We start from the raw sequence: 25966 nt of genomic DNA, 5'->3' as shown, positions 1-25966 counted from the left end.
AGGGGAAGATGGGAATTCCCAGAATTCCGGGGACCGGGAGAGTCCCTTCACGAGGGTTAGTGAAGGAAGAATGGCCCCAAGAGAGAGAGAGTTCAGGAGCCGGTTGCCACGGTAACATGGCCAAAGGACTCATCAGCGAGCAGTAACGGTTCCAAGTGTAGCCGATAGATGGGGCCGCGCGCGTGCGCAGACGTGCAGAGGCGTTGCCCTCCAAATTCCCTCCAGTTCCCAGGGCTGCCAGTGCGCCTGCGTTCAAGCACGGCGCCCGGCTGATAGCCCCCCCCTCCTCAACACAAAGGGAGGAGCAGTACCGGGGCGGCTCCCATCGGCAAGCTGGACTGTGGCGGGCGCGCGCGCGGGCGCGGGCGCGCGGGTAGGGACGTGGTTTTCTTCCCCGGCGGGTTCCGATTGGACATCACGAATGAAAGGGGTGGGAACTTTTGCGGAGACCGCTCAGCAATTGGCCAGAGGCTGAAGGGCGTGTATGGTCCTGGGGGGCGGGACGTGGTTGGTGTGGGGCGGGGGTGGGGGGGGGGACAGGCTGGGCATCGCGCAAAACTGAGGTTGTGGCGGCGTCCCTTGAATAAGTGAGCGACTTTTGGAGACCCTCTCCGTTGGGGATTGTGAGCACCAGAACTCCCCAGATCCTTGAGGAGGCGTGGGGGCGAGGCGCCATTCGGTGAGTGTGGCCACGCCAAGTGCCCCGCCCCTCCCTTTCTTCCTGGACCGCGCCGCGAAAGGGACCTGGGCTCTGGGCTCTGATTCCTAGTGAAAGGAAGTGCCTGCTGTTCTCTTTTTCGTCCCTTACCGCGGCCCCGATCGGTTTAGAGAACTTGGAGATTTTCTAATCCTGCTCCCCAGTCGGGGTGCTTGGGTGGAGTCGAGGCACACAGGGGGCGGACCCGTCACCAGCATCTCCATACAGACACCATGGCCGAGCCCCTAAAGGAAGAAGACGGCGAGGACGGCTCTGGGGAACCTCCCGAGCCGGTGAAAGCAGAACCCGCTCACACCGCTGCCTCTGTCGCGGCCAAGAACCTGGCCCTGCTCAAAGCCCGCTCCTTTGATGTCACCTTTGACGTGGGGGACGAGTACGAGATCATCGAGACCATAGGCAACGGAGCCTACGGGGTGGTGTCCTCCGCTCGCCGCCGCCTCACTGGTGAGCTTCCTGAGCCACTTGTAGAGGTTCCAGCCAGGAAGGAAATCTGCGCTGTGGATTCTGATTCAGCTCAACCCTTCCTAAGTGCCAGTTTACAGTTAGGCACCATTCTCAGGACCTCTGTTGTGCCAATCAACCTACTTCCCCCTTAGAAAAATAACAACCCCAGTAGATCAGAATAGATAGCTGTTCCTTAGTGCCCCGAAGAGAGCCGTGTTGTAGAACTAGAGACTGGCACAAGGGCTTGGTGGTAGGATAGATGAGGTCGGAGGTGGAGGGTGTAGGCAGAGATTGAATTCAAGTATTTGAATCAAGACTACCACTATAGCCCCCTCCACTTTCCAACATCACCAAGCCAGGGACTCATCTTTCACTTGGATCTTACTCATACCTGCCTGACAAAGTAGTTGTGAAGGGAAGATTTGACGATATATGTGAAGTGCACAGCACAGGGCTTGGCACATGTTGACTACAGTGTCTCTTGCATTTGCATCTTAGAAGAGTAGCATTGAAAGGGGCCTGCAGCTACTTCTCTCATATTTGCCTTTTCCCTGCTCTCCAGGCCAGCAGGTGGCCATCAAGAAGATCCCCAATGCCTTTGATGTGGTGACCAATGCCAAAAGGACCCTCAGGGAACTGAAGATCCTCAAACACTTCAAACATGACAATATCATCGCCATTAAGGACATCTTGAGGCCCACTGTGCCCTATGGAGAGTTCAAATCTGTGTAAGAAGCAGGATGGGAGAGAAAGGCAGAGTGGGAACCATTTCAGAAGGCCAGGACCATTTTGGTGAAGTTCTAAAAGGGCAGCTGAACCTAATATGTGACAGGCTAGAAAAATTACTTTTTCTAGCACCATTGCACCTTTATTTAGGGCATTGCCAGGAACAGCTATTATTCTTAAGGAGAGTACAGATGTTAGAGAATCTCAAATGCTACAGAATCTCAAAATATCAAAGGGCAGATATAGGATGTCCATACCTGACGCTGCATTCTTTTCTCATAGCAGACATCACTAATTGATCACAGAATAATTTCTTACTGAAAATGGATGGGCCTTCTCAATTTCCATCGTAGTAGTCCAAGCAGCCACTACCAAACAGTGAGCTAGTTCCAGAATCAGGCTTGTCTAGCCATGGTGTAGTTGGGCTCCATCTTTTATCTGGCAGGGAAACTCCATTAGGGGAGAATGGTGATTTAACTAAGTTTGTGGGAAAGTTGTAGAGAGCCAGGCGCCGGTGGCTCATGCCTGTAATCCTAGCTACTCAGGAGGCTGAGATCTGAGGATTGAGGTTCAAAGACAGCCCAGGCACAAAAGTCCACTCATCTCCAATTAACCAGTATCAGAAAACCAGAAGTGGGGCTGTGGCTCAACTGGTAGAGTGCTAGCCTTGAGCTAAAGAGCTCAGGAACAGGGCCCTGGCCCAGAGTTCAAGCCCCATTACTGACCCCCCAAAAAAGTATAGAGATACAGAACCTGGTTATCTTCCACATCATGTCATTGGCCCATTGGAGTCCTAGGGTAAGGCCCTGTACCCTGGATAGGTCATCCCATGCCTCTTTCCCCCATTTCTCTTCCAGCTATGTGGTACTGGACCTGATGGAGAGTGATCTGCACCAGATCATCCACTCCTCACAGCCACTCACACTGGAACATGTGCGCTATTTCCTATACCAGCTGCTTCGGGGCCTTAAGTACATGCACTCAGCTCAGGTCATCCATCGTGACCTCAAGCCCTCCAATCTGCTGGTGAATGAGAACTGTGAGCTCAAGATCGGTGACTTTGGTATGGCCCGGGGCCTGTGTACTTCCCCAGCCGAGCACCAGTACTTCATGACTGAGTATGTAGCCACTCGCTGGTACCGGGCCCCTGAGCTCATGCTCTCCCTCCATGAGTACACTCAGGCTATCGATCTCTGGTCTGTGGGCTGCATCTTTGGTGAGATGCTGGCCCGGCGTCAGCTCTTCCCGGGCAAAAACTATGTGCACCAGTTACAACTAATCATGATGGTGCTGGGCACCCCATCGCCAGCCGTGATTCAGGCTGTGGGGGCTGAGAGAGTTCGGGCTTATATCCAGAGCCTGCCTCCGCGCCAGCCTGTGCCCTGGGAGACAGTGTATCCAGGTGCTGACCGCCAAGCCCTCTCGTTATTGGGCCGAATGTTGCGTTTCGAACCCAGTGCCCGCATCTCAGCAGCTGCTGCCCTCCGCCACCCTTTCCTAGCCAAGTACCATGACCCTGATGACGAGCCTGATTGTGCCCCACCCTTTGACTTCGCCTTTGATCGTGAAGCCCTCACCCGAGAGCGTATTAAGGAGGCCATCGTGGCTGAGATTGAAGACTTCCACGCGCGCCGGGAGGGCATTCGCCAACAGATCCGCTTCCAGCCTTCCTTGCAGCCTGTAGCCAGTAAGCCTGGCTGTCCAGATGTTGAGATGCCCAGTCCCTGGGCTCCCAGTGGCGACTGTGCCATGGAGTCACCCCCGCCAGCCCCACCACTGTGCCCTGGTCCTGGGCCTGACACCATTGATCTGACTCTGCAGCCCCCGCTACCAGCCAGTGAGCCTGCCCCGCCAAAGAGAGAAGGCGCCATCTCAGACAATACTAAGGCAGCTCTCAAAGCCGCCCTGCTGAAGTCCTTGCGGAGCCGGCTCAGAGGTGCTTTGAGGGTATAGTGGCTGGCTGGCTGGCTGGCTGGGGAGTGGAGTGGTAGCTGGGGGATTCTGGCTTAGGGCTTCAGGCTCTCACCTTTCCCCTGCCCAACTTCCCTACAGATGGCCCCAGTGCAACCTTGGAGGCTCCTGAGCCTCGGAAACCTGTGACTGCCCAGGAGCGCCAGCGAGAGCGGGAAGAGAAGCGTCGGAGGCGGCAAGAGCGAGCCAAGGAGCGGGAGAAACGTCGGCAGGAGCGGGAGCGCAAGGAGAGGGGCACTGGGACTTTGGGAGGCCCCTCCACCGACCCTCTGGCTGGACTGGTGCTCAGTGACAATGACAGAAGCCTGTTGGAGCGGTGGACTCGCATGGCCCGGCCCCCTGCCCCTGCCCCTGCCCCTGCCCCAGCTCCAGCCCCAGTCCTAGCCCCAGCCCCAACCCCAGTCCTAGCCCCAGCCCCAGTCCTAGCCCCAGCCCCAGCTCCAACCCCAGTCCTAGCCCCAGCCCCCGCCCCAGTCCCAACTCCCACACCCGCCCCAACCCAGCCCACTAGTCCACCCTCTGTCCCTGTAGCTCAGCCCACTGTTCCCCCCTCACAGCCTTCAGGCTCCACCCCTGGTCCTGTACCCCAGCCTGCCTGTCCACCCCCTGGCCCTGCTCCCCATCCTACTGGACCTATCCCAGTTCCCACTCCACTCCAGACTGCTACCTCCACTAGCCTGCTGGCCCCCCAGTTGCTTCTGCCAGCTCCTGGGCTACCTGGCCCCAGTGTCCCAGGAGTCCTGCCTTACTTCCCATCTGGCCCCCCACCTCCAGATCCTGGTGGGGCCCCTCAGCCTTCCACATCAGAGTCACCTGATGTCAACCTGGTAACCCAGCAACTGTCCAAGTCTCAGGTGAGAAGAGAGGCATGGGCTGGGGGGGAGACACCTGGATCTGTGCTTGCTGCATGAACACTGAGCAGTAGACGGAGCTTTATGTCTGAACGGGTCCCCTTCCAAGGGTGATTGGGAGGCAGATGAGATACTGCCAAGAAAGTGCCTGGCCCAGACTAGTGCTGGTGCTCAGGGACATTGGGGACAGAGTGGTCAGTTCCCAGTGGGCTCCTCAGTGGCACCTGTGTTGTGACACGTCCTCATCCCCTGCAGGTGGAGGACCCCTTGCCTCCCGTGTTCTCAGGCACCCCAAAGGGCAGTGGGGCTGGCTATGGTGTTGGCTTTGACCTGGAGGAATTCTTAAACCAGTCTTTTGACATGGGCGTGGCTGACGGGCCACCAGATGGGTAAGACGGCTGGACTGAGCCCCTGGAATGGGGCTGTGGGAGGGGGATGTCTGTGGGATGCTGCCAGGTCAGCCCAGGCTAGCAGTGCCTCTCCCTCCCTCCCTCTCTCCCTCCCTCTCTCCATCATTCCTGACTCTTCTCTCCCTACAGTCAGGCAGATTCAGCCTCACTCTCTGCCTCCCTCCTTGCTGACTGGCTCGAGGGTCATGGCATGAACCCTGCTGACATCGAGTCTCTTCAGCGTGAGATCCAGATGGACTCCCCAATGTTGCTGGCTGACCTGCCTGACCTCCAGGAGCCCTGAGGCCCACAGTTACAAAGGTGGGCTTAGCTGCTGAGCCTATGGCAGTGTTAGAGAGAGCTATAGCCCTGAGCCTGGCAGGTGAGGCTCCAACTTGGATTATTCTGCAGGTTCATCTCAGACCCACCCGTTAAGCCTTAAGCAGCCACCTGAGCCACCACCGAGCCATGAGAGGACTGGGAGGCCCGGACTCTCCCCGAGCAATCCTTTTCAGTGTTGAATTTTTATTATTATCGTAATGTTATTATGACATGATCCTTTTGCCAACAAGATGAGACCTGTGAAATACTAGGTTCTCTTTAACATCCGTCTACAGGTGTCATGTTTGGAGTTGGGGATCGAACACCATTAGTCAGGTGCCCACACTGGGGAGCCAGACAAAGCTTTGTTTTCATACAGAGCCAAATCATCAGGTCCTGAAGGTTTATTAAGACCTCCAATCCACACCCACACCCAGTCACACAGCATAGCCCAACTGCAGTCCCTGGGGGCAGGCGGGGGACCTCGTTTGCATGCTTACCTTGCCCTTGACTGATTTGGGAGGATATATATGGTGAACACTGTTTGGGGCATTGAGTTTTAGGGGGCTGGGACAGGCTGTACAGGGAGCTGGGGAATAAGGTGGGGCTACAGCTAATAATCCTCACCTTACGGGGGTTGGTGGGTGAGGAAGAGGCTATGGAAAGATTCTAAGAACAGTCAGTGGGTGGCAGTGGCCAGCCACAAACTGCCTGGCATACCCCAGGGGTGCTTTTTCACTGCTCTGCTTAGTCTATGGTAGCCCTTGATCAATATTCCTTAATAAGGAAGCTAGCTAGTTAAGATGGACTACAACAGCCAGCCCTGGCTTTAGCTATTGGAAAAGGGCCCAGGGAACTCAGTTTTATGGAGCCTAGCCATATCCTGGCTGACACAGCTGTGCCTCAGAAGAAGTCTAGGGGGCTACCGGCTGGCCTTGGGCAGTGAGGAACAGGGCCTGTGCGTGTGATGGGGATCGGCCCCAGTTTGGAGTCACAAGGCCTTTGAGAAGCTCGTGCTCAGGAAGCAGCAGAAGCAGGGAGGTGGAGGGAGAGAAGAGGAGATGGGGGGAGCATTCATGGAAACACAGGGCAGCCAGAAGAGGGATGAGACCCTGCTCCTCAGGTCCTGCGGATTTTCATCTCGGTGCGCTTGAGGGAATAGTAGAAGCCCTTCCACTGGGCCCAGTTTATGCCATTGGCATAGGAGAGGTGGGAACCGCCCAGGTAAAAACCATTGAGGTTGGCGAAGTGGCAGCTGCGAAACCAGAAGGCCCCTGACGAGAGGGCTGCACAGTTCTGCACAAAGAGGTCCTGGTCCCGGTCGAAGGTAGAGAACTTCTGGCCGCTGTGGTAGGACAGGGAGTCTCCTGGCAGGGGGAAGGAAGGACAGGGCGGCTGAGGCAAAGAACTGAGCCCCATGCTGGCAGGGACAGGGTGATAACAGTGATGAGTGACACTGAGGGACATCACATGGCATCCTGGCAGAATGGGGCACTGTCCCTGAGCCAGATGTTGAGTACTTGGGCCTCCGCCATGAAGAGAAGCAGCTGTTCTTTTGCAGCATTGCCTGGAGCTGGGCCAGGGTGGCTGCTCCCAAGGAAGAGGCATAAACTGGCTGGAGCCGGTCTCAAGCCAGCGATGGCTCTTCCAAACCCAGGGGCAGGGCCACAGAGTCTTCTCCACCCCCCTCAGTCCCTGCAGAAACGGACAGGAGGGATACCTGCCCCGCCGTCCTCAAAGCCCGCCACGTAGAGGGTGTAGCCATCCTCCTCTGCGCTGATAGCGTTGGGGGAGATGGAGAAGTCCACGTACTTGGCATAGGCTGTGCTATTCTCGAAGTCCTCCAGGTCCACTCGCAGCTCATACTTCTGCTTCAGCGTCAGGAGGTGAATGTTCTCCAGCCCTAGGGACAGGTAACAGCTGGTCAGCAAAGACCTGGCTCTGGGGCAGTTCTCTGCCCACCTTGGCCTCTGCCTTACCTAGCCAGTATTCCCCATCTGCTCGGCCAAAGCCCATCTTGTAGTCATTCCAGCCCCGGAAGAAACTCACTGAGCCATTGAATCTCTTCTGGAAAACCTGGAGCCAAGAGGAGAGGGAACTGTGACCAAGGGCCATTCAGATAGGAGCCCTCCCCCGCCCCCCTCCCCTGGCTCCCCAACCTCGGTCACTATTATGCCAAGGCCAGTTTGTTTAACGACGGAGAGGAGGGAAAGTTGCTAAAACAAGAGCACATTGGCCTCTCACTAGGTAGTTGCTGCACACGCATCTACCTGGACTCCTCATAATCCAGCTGAGGGGCAGGAGACGAGATTGTTTAAGAGGGGCAGAGAGTTCAGCGGTAGCACATTGCCTAACATGCACGAGGCCCTAGTCTTCCACTAAACTAAATCCCCAACCCAGAGGCTCTGGGTTTTCCCGAAACTGAAATAAAAAATTTAGGGATCTGGCTGTGTGCGCTGAATCAAATTACTTTACCTCTCTGGGCTTCAGTTCTTCATTTAGCAAAGTACCTGTCTCTCAGACTATTGTGAGGGTCACACATAAGAGTCTACTGAAACACTTAGAATTAGTTTAAAAACAATGCCTTGGCTATAACCACACTTTTATTTGCTATTTTTTTTTTTAATTCTAAGCAGATACTGAGGTTTGACTCAGGGCCTGAGTACAGTCTCTTCGTTTTTTTGTTTTTGTTTTCACTCAAGGCTGATATTCTACCACTTGAGCCAGAGCTCCACTTCTGGATTTTTTGGTGGTTAAATGGAGATAAGAGTTTCATGGACTTTCTTGCTCAGGCTGGCTTCCAACCTTGATCCTCAAGATATTTCAGCCTCCTAAATAGCTAGGATTACAGGCGTGAGCCACAAGCGTGAGAAACAGGCTCACAGTGTAAAGCTTAGGGTCACCCAGCTGGGACTAGAACCAGGTCTGGCATCTGTTCCTTCCTCTCACTCACCGTCCACTTTCCACCGTTGGTGGTCATGTCACAGAAGACAGGCACTGGCACGCTGGGGCCGGACGGGTAGATGAGGTACACCCCGTCCATCTGGTAGCCCTGGGCATAGATGTCATCACAGTCCAGAGGCTGCTGGAGGCACGACTTCTCCAGAGCTGGGGGTGGGGAGACAGCTATGAGAGGGGGACAAAGACCAAAGGATCACCTTAGTACCCCCCACACACATGAGCCAGGAGTTTCTGTCATGAGAAAGCCCAAGATCTCTTCCAAGTGGTGCTTGAAGATGATTTGGTTCCATCCACCTGCCCCACTTTAAAGGAAGAAGCTGAGTTAGCCCCGAGGCCTGGCTCTCAGACCTCTCCTTATCCAGCCTGATGACCAGGCTGTGTCTGAGAATGGGGGGGAAAGGGGGGGCTTACCATCTCCCCGGATCCCATAAACTTGGGGGGTGCAAGGAGGTGTTGAGAGAAGCAGCAGCAGCGGCAGGGCCAGGAGAGCCTGGTGACAGGAAACAGGGTCGGCACAGCCCCTGGCCCCAGTCCAGGAGACCCCTTGTTCTCAGCAATTGTGACATCTCTTGCTAAAAGCCTTTTCCTGCCCCCTGGTTCCTCTTTCCTTTCCCTACTCTTCTAGGAAAGACCCAACACCCTCAGAGTGTAAAAGATTCCCTCCCATGCTTGTACAATCCCCTCTATGGTAAGTGGCTTCTCTCCATGAATGGCTTCCATGCCCCCAAGGCCAGGAGCTCCCCACCCTGCACCCAATACCTTCATGATGGCAGTTTGCTCAGAGCGGCTGGGTGTCTGCGGGCCTCAGACTGGGGCCTCAGACTGCAGCGGCCCAGAGTTATGTGCTGGGCCCATGGCCCAGTGCCCAACCCCGCCCCTGGAGCTGCAGAGCCCCCCTTCCACACACCACCAGCCGCTGGCCAGCAGGCCAGCATTGGCTTACACTGTCAGGGGCCAGGGGACCACCTGGGTCTCATTAGGCCTGTCTGCAAAGCACTGTAGACCAGACATTAACTCCCTGCTGGCTGCGACCGCCTCCCTGGATCGCACTCCCACAGCCCCCTGGCACCCCTATGCTATCTGAACCCCTCTCCCCGCCTGCTTCCTGACACCCCCTGCCTGCAAATATCTGTTCTGCCTCTCTCCCTCCTGTCCTGGCCTGGATTTCATCAGCCTAGAGGGTGTGGAGGTGTTCCTGGGTTTAGGAGAGGGAGCCCCATTCCAAAGGCAGAGAGTGGGGGGCGGTGCAGCTCCAGAGCTCCTGATGTGAGCAGTCTGGGCTGGTGGGGGACAGGGGCTGCAGGGGCCAGGCCGTCTCCTGGCAAGCTTGGGACATTTCTGAGCCATGAGCACAAGGCTGCAGGCGGCCAACTGTTCTGTCTGCCCCAACTCAAGCCAGGTCCTCCCCAGTCCCCTTCCCGGCCCCCCTCCTCTGCGGAGGCCACCTCAGGCCCCCTCTTCTCCCCTCTCACAGTTCCCTCGCCCATCTGGGCTGCTTTAGTTTCTTCCTGCCACACCCCTCCCTCTTTCCAAACCCCTTAAGCTCTCTCTGGGCCCCCTCTTAACCAGTTCATTTTTTTTCCCTCTAACCTCAGCCCACCATTCTTTCTGCCTGCTTCCCATCATCCTAGCTGCCCCTCTCTTCTTTTTGCTCCAGTGTATTGTATCTTCCCTTCTTCTTTTGTTGTTGTTGTTGTTAATCATGGGACTTGAACTCTAGGCCTGGGCGCGCTCTCTGAGCTCTTCAGCTCAAGGTTAGCACTTAGAGCCACAGCGCCACTTCTGGTTTTCTGGTGGTTAATTAGAAATAAAATTCTCATGGACTTTCCTCCTAGGATGGCTTTGAATCACGATCCTCAGATCTCAGCCTGCTGAGTAGCTAGGATTAAAGGTGTGAACCACTGGCCTGACTTGCTCCTGTGTCTTCACGGTGGGTTTGGTTTTGTTTTAAATTTTGTTTTGTTGTACCAATACTGGGGCTGGAAACTGTTCCTTAGGTTATTCACTGAAGGCTAGCATACTACTACTTGAGCCAGGATCTGCTTATAGCCTTTTCTGGTTAATTGGAGATCTATCTCACAGACTTTCCTGCCTGGGTTAGCTTTGAACTTTGATCCTCGAGATCTTAGCCTCCTGAGGAGTAGGATATGCCACTGGAATCCAACTTCACCAAAGTTATGTGTGCTCCCGCCATCCTTCCTCTTCACACTGGAAGCATGTCCTCAGTGATCTGGGACCACGTGTCCTCCCTTACTTTAAGCCTCCAGTGGCTTCCCGTTTGAGGCCATAATTTTCACCATGGACTTGAGAGGAATTTCAAGTCTGGCTCTGGCCTGCTTCAGGACCTTGCCCCTTTATTGCTTAGTTACAGGCCAGCCACAGCAGCAGGTCTCCTTGACTGACTGTGCTCATCTCTGTCATGTCCCCCTGCCCGTCTCTTGGCATGAATGCTACTAGGCAGTATCTGAATTTTGTCATTTCTGCTCACTCAGCAGCCATCCTAGAGCCTGGCATCAAGGAGACCTGATATGTCTGTTCACCCAGAACAAGTACCTTATTCTGGCTACTGGGAAACCAGTACCTGCCCAGAGTGAACAGTAAATGTAATCTAATGTAGTCTGTGACAGGGCGTGAACTAAAGTATTCACAGCAGTGAGACAGCAGCCCTTCCTTCGGCACCCTTTTCCACTCCTGAGTTAGCAGGCAAGCCCCATTCCACCTCTTCCTATACTTGCTTCAGTGACTGCTGTTCATGTCATGTCTTGCCTTGGGGCTACCTACATTCAAATCCAGATTCTGCCACCTGTTAGCTGGGTGACCTTGAGCAAATTACCTGGTCTCTTTGGGCCTTCAGTGCCTTGATTTCTTCCTCTGTGAAATGAGTGCCTGCTGCACAAGGGTGGGGTAAGGATTAAGTCACAGGTACAAGGGCCAAGAACAATGCCTGCAATTATTGTCAAAAGAAAAAAAAATCTTTAATTAAAGTCAGCCGAGATTATTTGAGTAATTATAATCCAAACAGAACAAAGCAACCCGACCAAACAAAAAATGTGATTTGTGAACTGGAGAGTTCCCAGACCCAAGGCAAATTCAGAGCGCTCCCACCAATGAGACCAATGAGCTTTTATATGAAACAGAAATATAGTGCACAGACGACTTAATTAGTTACAGCTTAATTGATTAATTGGTTACAGAGCCTCTTGAAGTGAGCCGAAGTCAGTGGTTCAACTTCATGTTAATTTCATCAGTTGGGTTCAGTGTAGGGGCTTAATTTCACCAGCTCAATGGCTTCCCATGAATTTTATCTAAATGTATGCTGGCAATTATTTAGCAAATATTAATCTCCATCATCATCATAAACATGATTGTTTATAATAGGAAAGTGTCTTCATCATGACTTTTAGCCTTGTTTATATAAGTTATAGCTGGCTACTCCTCCACTTCCATTCTTTTCTACTTCATTATTATTATTATTATTATTTGGTGGGAGGGGTACTGGGGCTTAACTTTCACTTAACTTTTTCAATCAAGTCTGGCATTCTACTACTTGAGCCACACCTCCATTTCCTGGTTCCTCTATTTTAGTTGGTTAAGTGGAGATAGGCCTCTCATGGACTTTTCTGCCTCCCTGGCTTGGAACTATAACCCTAAAATCTGAGCCTCCTGAGTAGCTATGATTATGAGTATAAGTCACCAGCACCCAGAAAAAATACTGATTTTATCTGGCTTCATGGCTAGGCAAGGTCATACATATGAATTTTGGCTAATAGTCCAAAAAAAAGAAAGTATTTTAAAATTTATTTTTTTTACCAGTCCTCAGGGCCTGAACAATGTCCTTGAGCTTTCTCAAGGCTAGAGCACTACCACTTGAGCCACAGCACCATTTCTAGTTTTTTCTATGTATGTGGTACTAAGGGTGTGTGCATGCTAGGTTAACTACCCTTCCACTAGGCAGACTCCCGGCCTTAAAATTTAATTTTATTGTCTAAGTGGTGTACAGAGGTAAGGTAATGAGCATCTTTCTTCTTCTCCCTCCCTCCCTCCTTCTTTTTTTTCCTCCCTCCCTCCCTCCCTCTCTTTCCCATCCTGGGACTTGAACTCAGGGCCTATGCTCTTGAACCTCTCTGTGCTTAAGCACTCTACCATTTGAGCCGCCTGAGAAATTGAACCCAGGGCTTCATATATGCTAGGCAAACACTCTACCACAAGCCATGTTCCCAGTCCATGAGTGAGTGCATTTCTTGGTGGAAGTGTTTTAAAGGACCTGGCTTGTCCCTCTTCAGCCTTCCTGCTGTTGCCCTGGGCGCGATGGCTGACATCTTGGATTTGGGTATGAGGCCTCAAGAGAGAATGGCAGAGGGATGACTGGGGAGAGCGGAGTCACTTGTCGCCGACTTTGTGGAGTGAGTCCAAGATCAGTCCTGGACTGTCCGTCCCCTGGGCTTTCTTATGTGGAAAAGAAAGAAGCTATTATTTAGTTTAAACTACTGCACAGCTGAATTTAATCCTAATCTCTTCTTTCAGCAAATGAATCTATTTTTAGCAGAAGGCTACAAAAACAAAACTAATAAAAAAATCAGTCACCCAAACAATAAAATAAGTCAGAAGGCAAGTATCAGAGACTTTTAAAGAACATCACGAAGGAATAAATACAAGAACACAAAAGAGAAAACTAAGCTGAGGTGATCAATCATATTTTGCCTATTACATTAGTTTTAAAGGTTTTTTTTGATGATAAAGTACATATGGCAAAGCAGGCGTTCTGTTGGCTGGATGTGGTTGGAATAAAATTCTTGGGACAGACATTTGGCAGTACACACCGAGAGTCCGTCGTCCTTCTTTGACGAAATTGTCTGAACAATTTACTCCAGCATATTGAAAAACCGCCTTGGCATTACTTGTAACCCAGTATGGCAAACTTCTGGCCTTGTTTGGGGGTGCTCCCCCCAACTAATGTAGGTGGGGGTTCACTTCTGCAGCCACCTTTGCAGTTTTGTGGAAGGCACAGACTTCAATGTAACTGAAGAATTTGCACTGTGCCCCAGGCTTCAGTGGGAAGAAAATCACTGAAGTCAGGGCAGGAAGAATCCACTGAGGACGGTGGTGACCCCAGCAGTGTCTGGGTCCTTGGGAGGCTCTGGGAATGGTTGGTGGTGGCTTTGCAGTTATGTTGCTAGATGATCCTGCCTGGGGCTCTGACTGCAAACTCCGAGCTTGCTTCTGAGCCTTCCTGACAGCCAGTTGGCTCTGCTCACCATTCTTTCGTGAAAGGCCCAACTTATATTCACGTTGAGGGTTTTTTTTTTTCTATTTTTGAAAGTGGAGTATTGTAGGAATCAAATCCAGGGCCTCTCCCATGCTAGGCATGCTTTCTATCACCAAAGTGAGCTACGTTCATCTGCTGCCCCATGAAGTTTTTTTGTTTCTGTGCCCATACTTGGGCTTGAACTCAGGGGCTGGACAGTCTCTCTTAGCTGGCACTCTGCCACTTAAGACATATCTTCACTTAGGCCATGACAAGTTTTCATATCAGTACTTAAGTCAGGGATCTTCCCCTGCCAACTGAAAAGACCCATTGTGACTTTACTGGGAGACTTCACTGGGATTCTGGCCTGGGCTGTGCCAGCTGGCCTCTGTGGAAGCTGGCCTTTCCCTCTGGTTGGGTCCAGTAGGATATGAAGGGAGGCAGGAAAAATTGGGGTACTCATCCTTGCTGGGTGTGTGGGCAGAGGGTGGAGGTGGTTCCAGCAGGCTTACCTGTGTCAGGCAGAAATCTGAGATCCTGGCCAGTAAGACCCAGGCAGGCAACTCCTTTGCCCTCAGACCCCTTCATGTCTAGGGGTGGTGACAGCTCTGGTGTTTTCTAGCCCAAGTATATATTACTCCTACCTTGGCACACTGTTTTACTAAATACTGTGCAGATGATTTAGATATGAATATTAATTGAGAAAGGCCTTGATATCTCTCTCTCTTTTCTTTCCTTTTTCTCTCTCTCTTCCTCTCTCTCCGTCTGTCTCTGTCTTTCTCTGTCTCTCTCTTCACACACACACACACACACACACACACGTTCTAATGTGGGGAGTTGGTATGAAGTTAGAAGGGGATAGGTGTGAAATGTAGGGGAGACTCCTCTAACTCCCCTCCATAGTGTTCTGCTAGTCACAGTCCAGTGTTGCAAAACCCAGGTGGTTAAATAAATTTTCAACCCCTGCCCCACCCACCCCACATTCTTCCTGATGCTGAGATGATGGGGGACCCTTTCTCCGTGACCAGCAATAGGCACTTTCAAGAGTTGGGGAAAGGAGTTATAGTGTTTCTCCCTGGTCCCTGGCCTTACAGGCAAAACTGTGCCCAACACCTACCTTTGCTTCCTGACTGCTGTTTTGTCATAACCCCCTTGAATGGCTCTGGTGACCCTGTGCTTATCCCACAATATCCTACCTAAACTAGCAATGGCTAGGACAGGACTTCTCTTACCTGAGACAACTTTCTGAGAATGGTCGGGTCTTTAAGGTATTCCTCTTCATCTTGAGTGGAGAAAGTTAATTTGGGGAGTTTTTTTTGAAGAGGTTACATCTGAACAGAGAGCACTCAGGAAGGAGAGGGGATTTGCCTCTCATGCAGGCCAGGTAATGGGGTTTCAAGAGGAGACAGGTCATCTGATAGAAGAGACGCTGAGCTGCTAAAACCCAGAAGATGCCTGCAGCCAAGAGTCAGTCTGTTTGGAAGACTGGATCCTGAAAGCCAAGGCTGCCCATGGAGTGGGTGGGGCCTCCACCGTTTGGCAGGACAAGGACATGGCGTCCCTTAGGGCCAAGTGAGCTGTGGAATTAGGTTAAATTGTATCTGGGTTCATCCTGTGACCTTATTTTTCCTGATTGCCTCTTTAAAGGCTCTATCTCCAAACATAGCATCCTTCTGCTACACTAGCAGTGGGGTCTCAGCATGAATTTTGGGAAGACCCAATTCAGTTCATCCCAAATACCTTCAAATGTATCTGGTACTCTTTTCACCTCTGCATCATAAATAGCGACAATGTACAGCCCTCTTGAACCTAGAACAGATATGCACATCGCAACTAGGTAACAGGAAGAAAAGTAAAACGAATTATAATTTGGAGGTCCAGGTCAGATGTAGGGCTTTTGTCCTGGGGAATCACACTCTTATTAAGCCCTGGATTTTCCTTCTTAGTCAGGGGAAGTTGAGAGCATTTGGTTCTCTTCTCAGTTTCTTACAGTTTGGGGAAAGTCTGACAATGGAATGCAGGGTGGACTCTACAGAAGAGGTAGGTTGGGGATGGCACCATGCTGAATATGAGGCTGAAATGTTAGACCTGGACTTGAAGGCCTTTGGTTTTATTGTGAAGTGTGAGACAGGTGTGGTGCCACAGGCCTGACATCCTGTTGAAAAATAACTAAATCTAAAAGGGGTTTGGGAGTATGGCTCAAGTGATAAGAATACCTGCCTAGCTGGGGCTAGGAGCGTGTAGCCTAGTGATAGAGTACTTGCCTAGCATGCACAAAACTCTGGGTTTGATTCACCAGTACTACATACACAGGAAAAAAAAAAGCCAGGAGTGGAGCTATGGTTCAAGTGGTAGAGCACTAGCCTTGAGAAAGACAAGGATAGTGCCCAGGTCCTGAGTTCAAGCCCCAGGACTGGCAAGAAAAAAAAAGAATACCTGCCTAGCAAGTGAGCAAGTGTAAGGACCTGAGTTTAAACTTCAGTACGTTTCTTTCTCCACCACTCAGGCTCCCCCCGCCACCATGGCACCACATACGCAAACACATACACACAAATCAAATGAATGCACATTTATGGTTGGGTAAAGAAGCACACAAAGGCCATTTAATAAAGTCAACAGACCTCTGTCCTGGTGTTGGGGCAGCCTTGTCTGGGTCTTTCTGTTTCATGCTGTAGGGACACCTGTATCCCATAATGTTAAGGAAATTCTTCTTTATTACTTCTTTGAATATTTTTTCCAATTTCTCTCTGTTCTCTGGTGGTTTTATTAGTTGGATATGGAACCTCCTGGATTATGCTTCCCCTCTCTAATATTTTCCATTTCTTTATTTTTAATTCTAATTTTTAGAGTGTATTCTAATGTCCAATTCAACTCTTGACTTAAAATAGCTATCATTTTATTTTCTAATTGTTCTCTTTTAAAGGCTTTTTTTGGGGGATATTATATCACAACAATGTCAGTATAGAAATCAAAAATTGCTCCTTAGAAAAAGTAGATTTTGCCTGCGTGTGGTGGCTCATGCCTGTAATCCTAGCTACTCAGGAGGCTGAGATCTGAGAATCAAGGTTCAAAGCCAGCCTGGGCACAAAAGGACCTGAGTCTCTTATCTCCAATTAACCTCTAGAAAGGCGAAGTGAGGCTTGGCTCAAGGGTAGGGTGGTAGCCTTGAGCTGAAGAGCTCAGGGACAGTGCCCAGGCCAAGTTCAAGCTCTATGACCCCCACCCCCTCAAAAAAAGATTTTTTTTTTTTTGGCCAGTCCTGGGCTTGGGGTCAGGGTCTGAGCACTGTCCTTGGACTTCCTCAAGGCTAGAGCTCTACCATTTGAGCCTCAGCACCACTTCCGGCTTTTTTGTACGTATGTGGTACCAAGGACTCGAACCCGGGTCTTCGTGCATGCTAGGCAAGCACTTTAACCACTAGGCCAAACTCCCGGCCAAAAAAAGATTTTTTTTTTTTTTTTTTTTTTTTTTTTTTTTTGCCAATCTTGGGCTTGGACTCAGGGCCTGAGCACTGTCCTTGGACTTTCTCAAGGCTAGAGCTCTACCACTTGAGCCTCAGCACCACTTCTGACTTTTTTCTATGTATGTGGTACCGAGGAATTGAACCTGGGTCTTCATGCTTGCTAGGCAAGCACTTTAACCAGTAGGCCAGACTCCCGGCCCCCAAAAAAAGATTTTTTAAGAGCATTTTTTTTGTGGTGGTACTGGGATTTGAACTCAGGTCCTCATACTTCCTAGACAGTAACTTTGCCACTGAGTCACATATTCAGCCACAAAGAGGTTTTAAGTTCACAGCAAAATAAAGCTGACAATATAGATTCCCCATGTTTCCCCTCCCTCGCACATGCCCAGCCTTTCCCACTATGGACATCACACCGCAATGGTACATTGGTTCCAGTGTGTGAACTTACTTGCATCCTTATCACCAAAATCCACGGCTTCCATGAGTGTCTTGTGCATCCTATGAGACTGGACAAACAAAATGAAATACACCCACCACTGTGGTATGGAAAAGATTTTCACCGCCTTGAAATTGCCCTTATTCACCCTATTCACCCTCCCTCCCTTCCCCCAAACTCAGGCAGTAAGAATCTATTTATTTACTGTCTCTCTTGCTTGGCCTTTTCCAGAATGTCATATAGTTGGAATCACACAACCTGGAGCCTTTTCACTTGGCTTATTGAAGATTTCCTTACTCCCTGGTTTCATAATTATTTCTTCTTCTCCTCCTCCTCCTCCTCCTCCTTCTTCTTCTTCTTCTTTGCAGGTACTAGTACTTGAACTCAGAGCCTCATTCTGTCTCTTGGCTCTGTGTGTGTGTGTGTGTGTGTGTGTGTGTGTGTGTGTGTGTGTGTGTGTGTGTACCATCCTGGGGTTTGTACTCAAGAACTGGGTGCTGTCCTTGAACTTTTATGCTCAAGGCTAGTGCTCTACCACTTGAACCACAGATCTACTTTCAGATTTTTTTGGTGGTTAATTGGAAATAAGAGCCTCAAGGACTGTTCTGTTGGGGCTGGCTTTGAACCTCCATCAATTCTCAGGCTCCTGAGTAGCTAGAATTACAAGGGTAACCGCCGCACCCACCTTCAATTGGCCTTCTGACATTGGAGTCACATTTCCAGTTCTGGTTTTGTTGAGTTTCACAGATTTTTTGCCCAGGCTGGCTTCAGACTTCAATCCTTATCCTCAGCTTTCTGAGTAACTAAGATAACAGGTGTGAGCCATCAGCGTCTGGCATCTCATTTCTTTTCTTTTCTTTTTTTTTTTTAACACTGAATCATATTCTTTTGTCTGGATGTACTAGTTTATTTACTCATTCAGTTACCTAAGGCATTTGGTTGCTTCCCAGGTTTGGGTAGCTAGGAATAAAGCTGTAGTAAACACCCATGTGCAGGTTTTTCTGTTTTCACCTTATTTGAAAAAAATACCCAGAAGCACACATGTTTCATTGTATGGTAAGAATATGTTTAGTTTTGTAAGGAACTGCCAAAATATCTTCCAGAGTGGCTGTATCATTTTATATTTCCATCAAGCAATGAGTGAGCGGCCCTGGAGTTCTACCTCCTCGTCTCCTTTTTTTATTTATAATTCATAAATATATTTTTATTGTAATTAGTAAAAGGGTTACATGATATTTGCCAGATAGAAGGTGCATTAATTCACATACATTGATACCCTTTCACATGTCTTGGTACCCATGACCCTCCCCCCCACCTCCTCGTCTCTTGTTTTTTAAATTTTACTTAACCATTCTTATAGGTCTGTAAGGCTATCTCATTGTTACTTGAATTTAAAAGTTTTTAATGGCTAATCTTGTGGACTTATTTGCCGTCTATGAAATTTTGAAATATGTTTATGTTTTTGTTCATATTCTAATGGAATCAATTCCTTTTTTTTTTTTTTTGCCAGTCCTGAGCTTGAGCTCAGGGCCTGAGCCCTGTCCTTGGACTTTCTCAAGGCTAGAGCTCTACCACTTGAGCCTCAGCACCACGTCTGGCTTTTTTCTATGTATGTGGTACCGAGGAATCGAACCCGGGTCTTCGTGCATGCTAATCAAGCACTCTACCACTAGGACAGATTTTTGTTTTGTCATGGGACTTGAACTCTGAGCCTGGGCGCCGCCCCTGAACTCTTCAGCTCAAGGTTACCACCCTACCACTTGAGCCATAGCATCACTTTCCATTTTCTGTTGGTTGATCAGAGATAAGAATCTCACAGAGGGCTGGGAGTTTGGCCTAGGGGTAGAGTGCTTGCCTAGCATGCAAGAAGATGTGGGTTTCATTCCTCAGTACCACATACACAGAAAAAAAATCTGGAAGTGGTGCTGTGGCTCAAGTGGTAGAGCTCTAGTCTTGAGAAAGCCCAAGGACAGTGCTCAGGCCCTGAGTTCAAGTCCCAGAACTGGCAAAAAAAAAAAAAAAGCTAATGCACCTTCTATCTGGCAAATATCATGTAACCCTTCTATTAATTACAATAAAAATATATGAAAAAAAGAAACAAAAAGATTTAAAAAAAAAAGAAAGAAAGAAAGAAAGAAAGAAAAAGAATCTCACGTCTCATGGGACTTTAATGCCCAGGCTGGCTTTGAACCACAATCCTCAGATCTCAGCCGCTTGAGCAGCTAGGATTACAGGTGTGAGCCACCACACCCAGCTTTTTTTTTTCTTTCTGGTCCTGGGGCTTGAACTCAGCACCTGGGCCCTGTCCCTGAGATTCCTCTGCTCAAGGTTAGCACTCTACCACTTGAGCCATTGCACCACTTCTGGCTTTTTCTTTTTATGTGATACCGAGGGTTGAACTCGGGGCTTCATGCATGCTAGGCAGGCGCTCTACTGCGAATACACATTCCCACCAATGCTTAAAGTTTTAAGGCTGGCACTCTTCCACTTGAGCCATAGCTCCACTTCTTGCTGGTGTGGCGTGCGTGCGTGCGTGTGCGCACGCACACACACACACACACACAGTTATTTTGGGACATGACTCAGGGCCTGAGTGTTGCCCCTGAGCTTTTTTGCTCAAAGTTAGCACTCTGTCACTGAGCCACAGCTCCACTTCTGGTTTTTTGGTGGTTAATTGGAGACAAGAATCTCATAGACTTTCATAGCTAGCCTTGAACTATTACCCTGATCTCAGCCTCCTGAGTAGCTAGGATTTACAGGTATTAGTCAGTAGCATCTATTCTTTGGTCTCTTTACAATGGTGTCATCTGCAAATAGGACAGGTTTATTTTATCCTTTTCCTGCTTACAGTCTTTTTATTTCCTTTTCTTGCCTTATTGCACTGGATGGCACTCCAATCCAGTGTAGAATAGGGGTGTTGAGGGCAGACATCCTTAACTAGTCCTCGATCTTAGAAGGATCGAGTTCAGCCTTTCATCATTATGTGTACGGGTGATTAATACACAGTTAATATCAGTGTCTATAAGAATATCTGTAGGGTTTTGCATTTTTTCTTTATCAAGATGAGGAATTTCTCCTTTGTTTTTCTGGGAGTTTTTTCATTCACATTAGCATTGAATTTTGTCAAAAGCTTTTTCTGCACCAATGGATATGATGATGATGATGATGATGATGATGATGATGTGTGTGTGTGTTTTAATTTAATTTATATGTATAATGAATTGTGTTGAACCAGCCTCCCATTCCTGGGAAAAATTCCACTTGGTGATAGTTTTTTTCATTTAAATTGTATATGACACCCAAGGGTTTCAGTTGTCCTTTGCATATAAGGAGGAAAATTCACCTATGCTGTCTTTCTACATGTGAAAATTTATGAAAAAAATTACAGTGAGATAAAATTTACAAACAGTGCTATAGGCCAATCTTTCCATATATGTGCAACCCAAGAACCTCCACCCAAGAAAATCTTTCTAGCATCCTAGAAGACTCCCTTTTCCTAGGAGGGGCTCATGTGCATTGTTTCAAATATCCAGCTGGCTGGATTGGGGAGGAGCAGGGGAGGGAGTGGCAGCCAGGATTCTCAGCCACCCTGATCTGTTCCTGTGGGGCCTGGTCTCTGTGGGCCACACCCAAGTCCACCGAGACCTTTTGGCTGACCATGTTCTTTCTCTATGGCTGTCAGTTATTGGGCTAGAGCTTTTTCATGCAGGTGGGAAGGCCTGCTCTTTTGGCCATCAAGCCCTTTTGTCAGGAAGCAGAAGCAAATTCTAGCCTTTGGATGCACTCTTTTTTCACCTCTGGGGTCAACAGTTTATTTCCTGTTGCCCAATATCAATTCAAAGTGAGTTCACATTTAGGTAACAAACATGCTGCATTATGCAAAACAGAGACCTGGATGCTGTGTCTGTTTTACTCTGCCTGGCCCTGGATGAGAGGGTTGTAGAGGAAAACAGCAACTTACTGAGGGTCAGAGAGACAGGAAGGAGAAACAGAGGGCATTGGAAGGAGAAAGAGGAAGGAGACGACAGAGGAAGGAGACAGACATAGAAGAGAGGATAGATTATAGGGATTCAATGGATAAATCACTTGGGGAGCCTGTTTCTCATCTGTGGAACAGAGCTCATAATCCCACTTTTGGAGAAATGAAAGTATAGGTTTGAGATTCTTCTGTGTAAAGAATTCAGAATACAGAAGAATCCCAGTTCATTCTCTTGATCGTTTTTGCCAACCAATTAAAGGAGTATTAGCCGGGCATGGTGGCTCACGCCTGTAATCCTAGCTACTCAGGAGGCTGAGATCTGAGGATCAAGGTTCAAAGCCAGCCCAGTCACAAAAGAACCAAAAGAACGGAAACTCGTATCTCTAATTCATCTCTAGAAAACGCGAAGTGGGCTGGGCTCAAGGGTATGGCAGTAGCTTTGAGCTTAAGAGCTCAGGGACAGCACCCAGCCCAAGTTCAAGCCCCATGACCCACAAAAAAAGTATTTATTTAGAACATATACATATATGTGTGTACAGTATGTGTATTGAAAGAAAAAGTATTAATTTTGAATTTAGGAAAATGGTTAGTAATAAAGGATTAACCCCTGCCTTATTCCCCAAGGTCAAGCAAAGCAACAGGTGCTGGCTCACCTGCTTGCCAGAAGGCAGGTCGCCCCCACCTAGGCTCAGCCAAAAGTCCCCTTACCCCAGATGGGACATTCCACCTGGACCTAACCAAAAGTACCCATCCCTAACCTGTAGTGACCACAGCCTGATTTTTACTCCTTTATTTCCTTGTTAAGTCCCAGATAAGCAGGACCCCAAATCTGGTCTCTTGTACAATCTTCAAGAAAGGTCTGTGCCCTAGCTGGCCGCGGTGGCTCACGCCTGTAATCCTAACTACTCAGGAGGCTGAGATCTGAGGATCAAGGTTCAAAGCCGGCCCGGGCACAAAAGAACCTGAGACTCTTATCTCCAACTAACCCCTAGAAAATGGGAAGTGGGGCTTGGCTCAAGGGTAGGGTGGTAGCCTTGAGCTGAAGAGCTCAGGGACAGCACCCAGGCCAAGTTCAAGCCCGAAAGGTCTGTGCTCCTGACTGGCAATAAACAGTCCTAGCTTGTTAAGGATCAAGTCCTATCTATTTCATTGCCATTTGCCTAAGAAATAAACTATCAGGAAATCCACCTAGTGATTCACTTTAAGATGTTAAAACCAGGTGCTGGGAGTTTGGCCGAGTGGTAGAGTGCTTGCATAGCATGCACGAAAACCTGGTTTGATTCCTTAGTACCTCATACATAGAAAAAGCTGGAAGTGATGCTGTGGGCCAAGGACCGTGTTTAGGCCCTGAGTTCAAGCCCCAGGACAGGCTAAAAAAATGTTAACACCAAAATCACTTAAAAATAAATTTGTGATGCGTGTGTGTGTGTGTGTGTGTGTGTGTGTGTGTGTGTGTGTGTAAATACTGGGGTTTGAACTCCGATCTTAGACATTATCACTTACCTTTTTCTGCTCAAGGTTAGCACTCTACCACTTGAACCACAGGTCCACTTTTGGCTTTTTGGTGGTGGTGGAGCTGGGCTCCAGTGGCTCATCACTGTTATCCTAGCTACTCAGGAGGCTGAGTTGTAAGGATCCAGGTTTGAAGCTAGGAAGAAAGTCTTATCTCCACTAAAAACTACCAAACAAGCTGGAAGTGGAGCTGAGGCTCAAGTGATAGGGTACTAGCATTGAGAAAAGAAGTTCAGAGCTAGCCCCCAGGCCCTAATTCAAATCCCAGGATTGGTACTATGCTCCTTCCCTCCCTCCTCCCACCCCCCCACCAAAAAAAAAAAGTCTCATGGACTTTCCAGCCAAAGCCAGCTTCAAACCAGGATCATCAGATCTCATTTTCCTGAGTAGCTTGGATAAAAGGTGTGAGCCATCAGTAACTGGATTGTGAATACATTTTTTTTTCTTTCTGTGGGTCATAGGGCTTGAACTCTGGGCCTGGCATTGTCTCTGAGCTCTTCAGCTCAAGGCTACCGCCCTACTCCTTGAGCCACAGCCCCACTGCCTTTTTCTAGTGGGTTAATTGGCGATAAGAGCCTCACATTCTTTAGTTCCTCTTTAGTGCCAGGGCTGGCTTTGATCCATGCTCTTCAGATCTCATCCTCATGAGCAGCTATGACTACAGTGTGAGCCACCACGCCTGGCTGTGAATACTTTCTTGAAGTCTACATTTTGAAGTATGGGACGTAGGGCTCAGGCATATAAACTTAAAGGGACACAGTTTAGCCTATAGCACCCTCATTTTTGCCATTCCAAACCCTCTCCCCAGAAGTCATACAGCTCACCAGGCCTCCTTGTGACATTGCTTGGGTCAGAACAAGAGTCAGAGCTGGGCTGGTGAGGCTCAACATTATTCCCTCACATGCTGACATATTATTAGCTAACCAAATATTGAATTAAAATGGCCTGTCCTCCCTCCTAGCTGAAAAAAGCAAAACAAAACATGCTTTCATAATGATCTGGAACACCAGGTCTAGATCTGGAATTCCTGAACTCCCCAGGGTTTCTTGTCAGCATGTGGGGGAGCAGCCTTCTTCCTCTCCCTGCCCAGGTCGTCCGTACCAGGGCCTCTTGTGCATCCAGGCCTCATGTGAACCCTGCAATACCCTTCCTCAACTTCCCTGGCCGGCAGTTGCCCTGGTGGCTCTGAGTTGGGTTCAGGTCCCTCCTCTCAACATGCCTTTGCCCTTGCTGGAGCCGTCTCTGCCCTGGGGAATACTATGCTCCCAGGTGCATGGAACTTGGTCTGGAAAGAGGGCTGAGGTTCTGTAGGGGCCGAGGTCCTTGGACACTTCTCCTGTGGGACAGGTATGCCTGGAAGGATGGGAAGCAACGACTGTGGTCAAGGCAACTGTCCTTCTAGCTCAGACCTCAGGTTGCTCTTAGTAGATTCTGGTAGGGATGGTCTCAGGCCTGCTGTGTCCATTTTCCTTATAAAGATGAGATTCTTGCCGGGCACTAGTGGCTCACGTCTTTAATCCTAGCTACTCAGGAGGCTGAGATTTGAGGTTCACAGTTCAAAATCAGCCTGAGCTGAAAGTATGTAAATTTTTTTTTTCTGGTCATGGGGCTTGACCTCTGGACCTGGGCGCTGTCCCTGAGCTCTTTAGCTAGCAATCTACCAACTGAGCCACAATGCCACTTCCAGTTTTTTCGGTGGTTAATTGGAGATAAGAGTCTCAACGTACCTTTATGCTTGGGCTAGCTTTGCCTAGTGTTTGGCCCCAAAAATAGTGAAGATAAGCTTTATTAGCAGCATAAGAAACTGATGAAAAACTGTACTTCTTACTCCATCAGACATCGGTTGTCAGGCCGACTCCCAAGACCCTGCTTCTGCAGACTGTCTTTTCCTTCACCAAAGCAGACGGTCCTGGGGAAGGAGGTGTGTGAGTCAAGGAGGCCCCCTGGCTCCTGGAGAGATCAGGAAACAAGGAGAGTGGCCAGCTCACCAAGGAAGGGCGGTATGCAGAGGCATGGCTACATAGCCAGCTCTCTTGCTCTACTTCTGGCCATCTGCCCATCAGGCCAGCTGCATGGAGCTCTGTCTCACTTCCGGGGGTCTTGAGGGTCTCAAAGGGGGATGTTACACCACAAGGGTCATCGGGCCATGTTTCTCAACTTCCTGGCTAACTATCTGGAAGCTAGAGCCAGGGTCATGGTGGGCATTATGGGGTTGGTAGGAGATGATACTGGGGAGATGAAGCCCTACTGTGAAGACTGTGAAGACTCTTCATGCCACCTCCTCCTTCCTTCCCTGCTTCCCTCCACATTATTAGTTAGTGCCCCACCTGCCTGTTGTGCTTTCTGCCTCTGCAGCTCATCTTCCTATCCTTTCCTTACCTCCATTTTCCATTCCCTGGACTTCCTACTCTGGAAGTCCTCAAATGATCTTTCAGATTTGTCTTCCCTACTCTTTTTTTTTTTTCTTGGGGCTTGAACTCAGGCTTTGGGAGCTGTCCCTGAGCTCTTTTTGCTCAAGGCTAATACTTTGAGCCATAGCTCCACTGGCAACTTTTTTTTTTGAGGTGAGAGTCTCAGAGTCTCACAGACTTTCCTACCCAGGCTGGTTTGGAACCACAATCCTCAGATCTGAGCAGCTAGGAGTACAGGCTTAAGCCACCAACACTTGACACTGCGTTCTCCCCTACTTTGTGATACATTTAGTTGATGTTTGTTGAAACTTACACGTAGCAAACTGCTGTGAGAGCCAGATAGTGTGACATGAGCACATGTAGTCAATCTCTCAGCAGGCTGAGGTGGGAGGGTCTTTCAGCCAGGAATTAGAGACCAGCCTGGACAACAGAAACCCCTGACTCAAAAACAGAGAAGAGGAGAAGAGAGGAGAGGAGAGGAGAGGAGAGGAGAGAAGAGGAGAGAAGGGAAGGGTTGCTGTAAAATAAGGGGCTATGGG

General features: G+C 49.4%; 2 protein-coding genes across 4 annotated transcripts; one reads left to right on the top strand and one right to left on the bottom strand.

Annotated features, from left to right (window-relative positions):
* The first annotated feature begins 545 nt into the window (after window positions 1-545).
* Mapk7 (mitogen-activated protein kinase 7) lies at window positions 546-5703 on the top strand. 2 transcript variants are annotated; one of them, XM_090349446.1, is made up of 8 exons: window positions 546-679; window positions 926-1162; window positions 1725-1890; window positions 2746-3824; window positions 3941-4713; window positions 4966-5099; window positions 5250-5420; window positions 5511-5703. In XM_090349446.1, exons 2-7 carry the CDS (start codon window positions 931-933, stop codon window positions 5401-5403), a joined length of 2538 nt encoding a protein of 845 aa, XP_090205572.1. In that variant the 5' UTR covers window positions 546-679; window positions 926-930; the 3' UTR covers window positions 5404-5420; window positions 5511-5703. The 2 variants fall into 2 exon arrangements, with proteins under 2 accessions (XP_090205572.1, XP_090205571.1); XM_090349445.1 differs by having other exon boundaries at window positions 829-1162.
* Window positions 5704-5809: 106 nt separating this feature from the next.
* Mfap4 (microfibril associated protein 4) lies at window positions 5810-9193 on the bottom strand. Of its 2 annotated transcripts, none has more exons than XM_090349447.1 (6): window positions 9141-9193; window positions 8793-8871; window positions 8374-8546; window positions 7400-7496; window positions 7141-7323; window positions 5810-6787 (listed from the first exon to the last, which is right to left on the bottom strand). In XM_090349447.1, the coding sequence occupies exons 1-6, from the start codon at window positions 9144-9146 to the stop codon at window positions 6540-6542; spliced, it is 786 nt and encodes a 261-aa protein (XP_090205573.1). In that variant the 5' UTR covers window positions 9147-9193; the 3' UTR covers window positions 5810-6539. The 2 variants fall into 2 exon arrangements, with proteins under 2 accessions (XP_090205573.1, XP_090205574.1); XM_090349448.1 differs by having other exon boundaries at window positions 8374-8528.
* Between the last annotated feature and the right edge of the window lie 16773 nt (window positions 9194-25966).

The sequence above is a fragment of the Megascapheus bottae genome, chromosome 17 (assembly GCF_031878675.1).
Source record: "Megascapheus bottae isolate mThoBot1 chromosome 17, mThoBot2.hap1, whole genome shotgun sequence".
NCBI classification, from domain to species: Eukaryota; Metazoa; Chordata; class Mammalia; order Rodentia; family Geomyidae; genus Megascapheus; species Megascapheus bottae.
The sequence above is the reverse complement of the archived record's forward strand: the minus strand, read 5'-3'. Positions and strand labels throughout refer to the sequence as shown.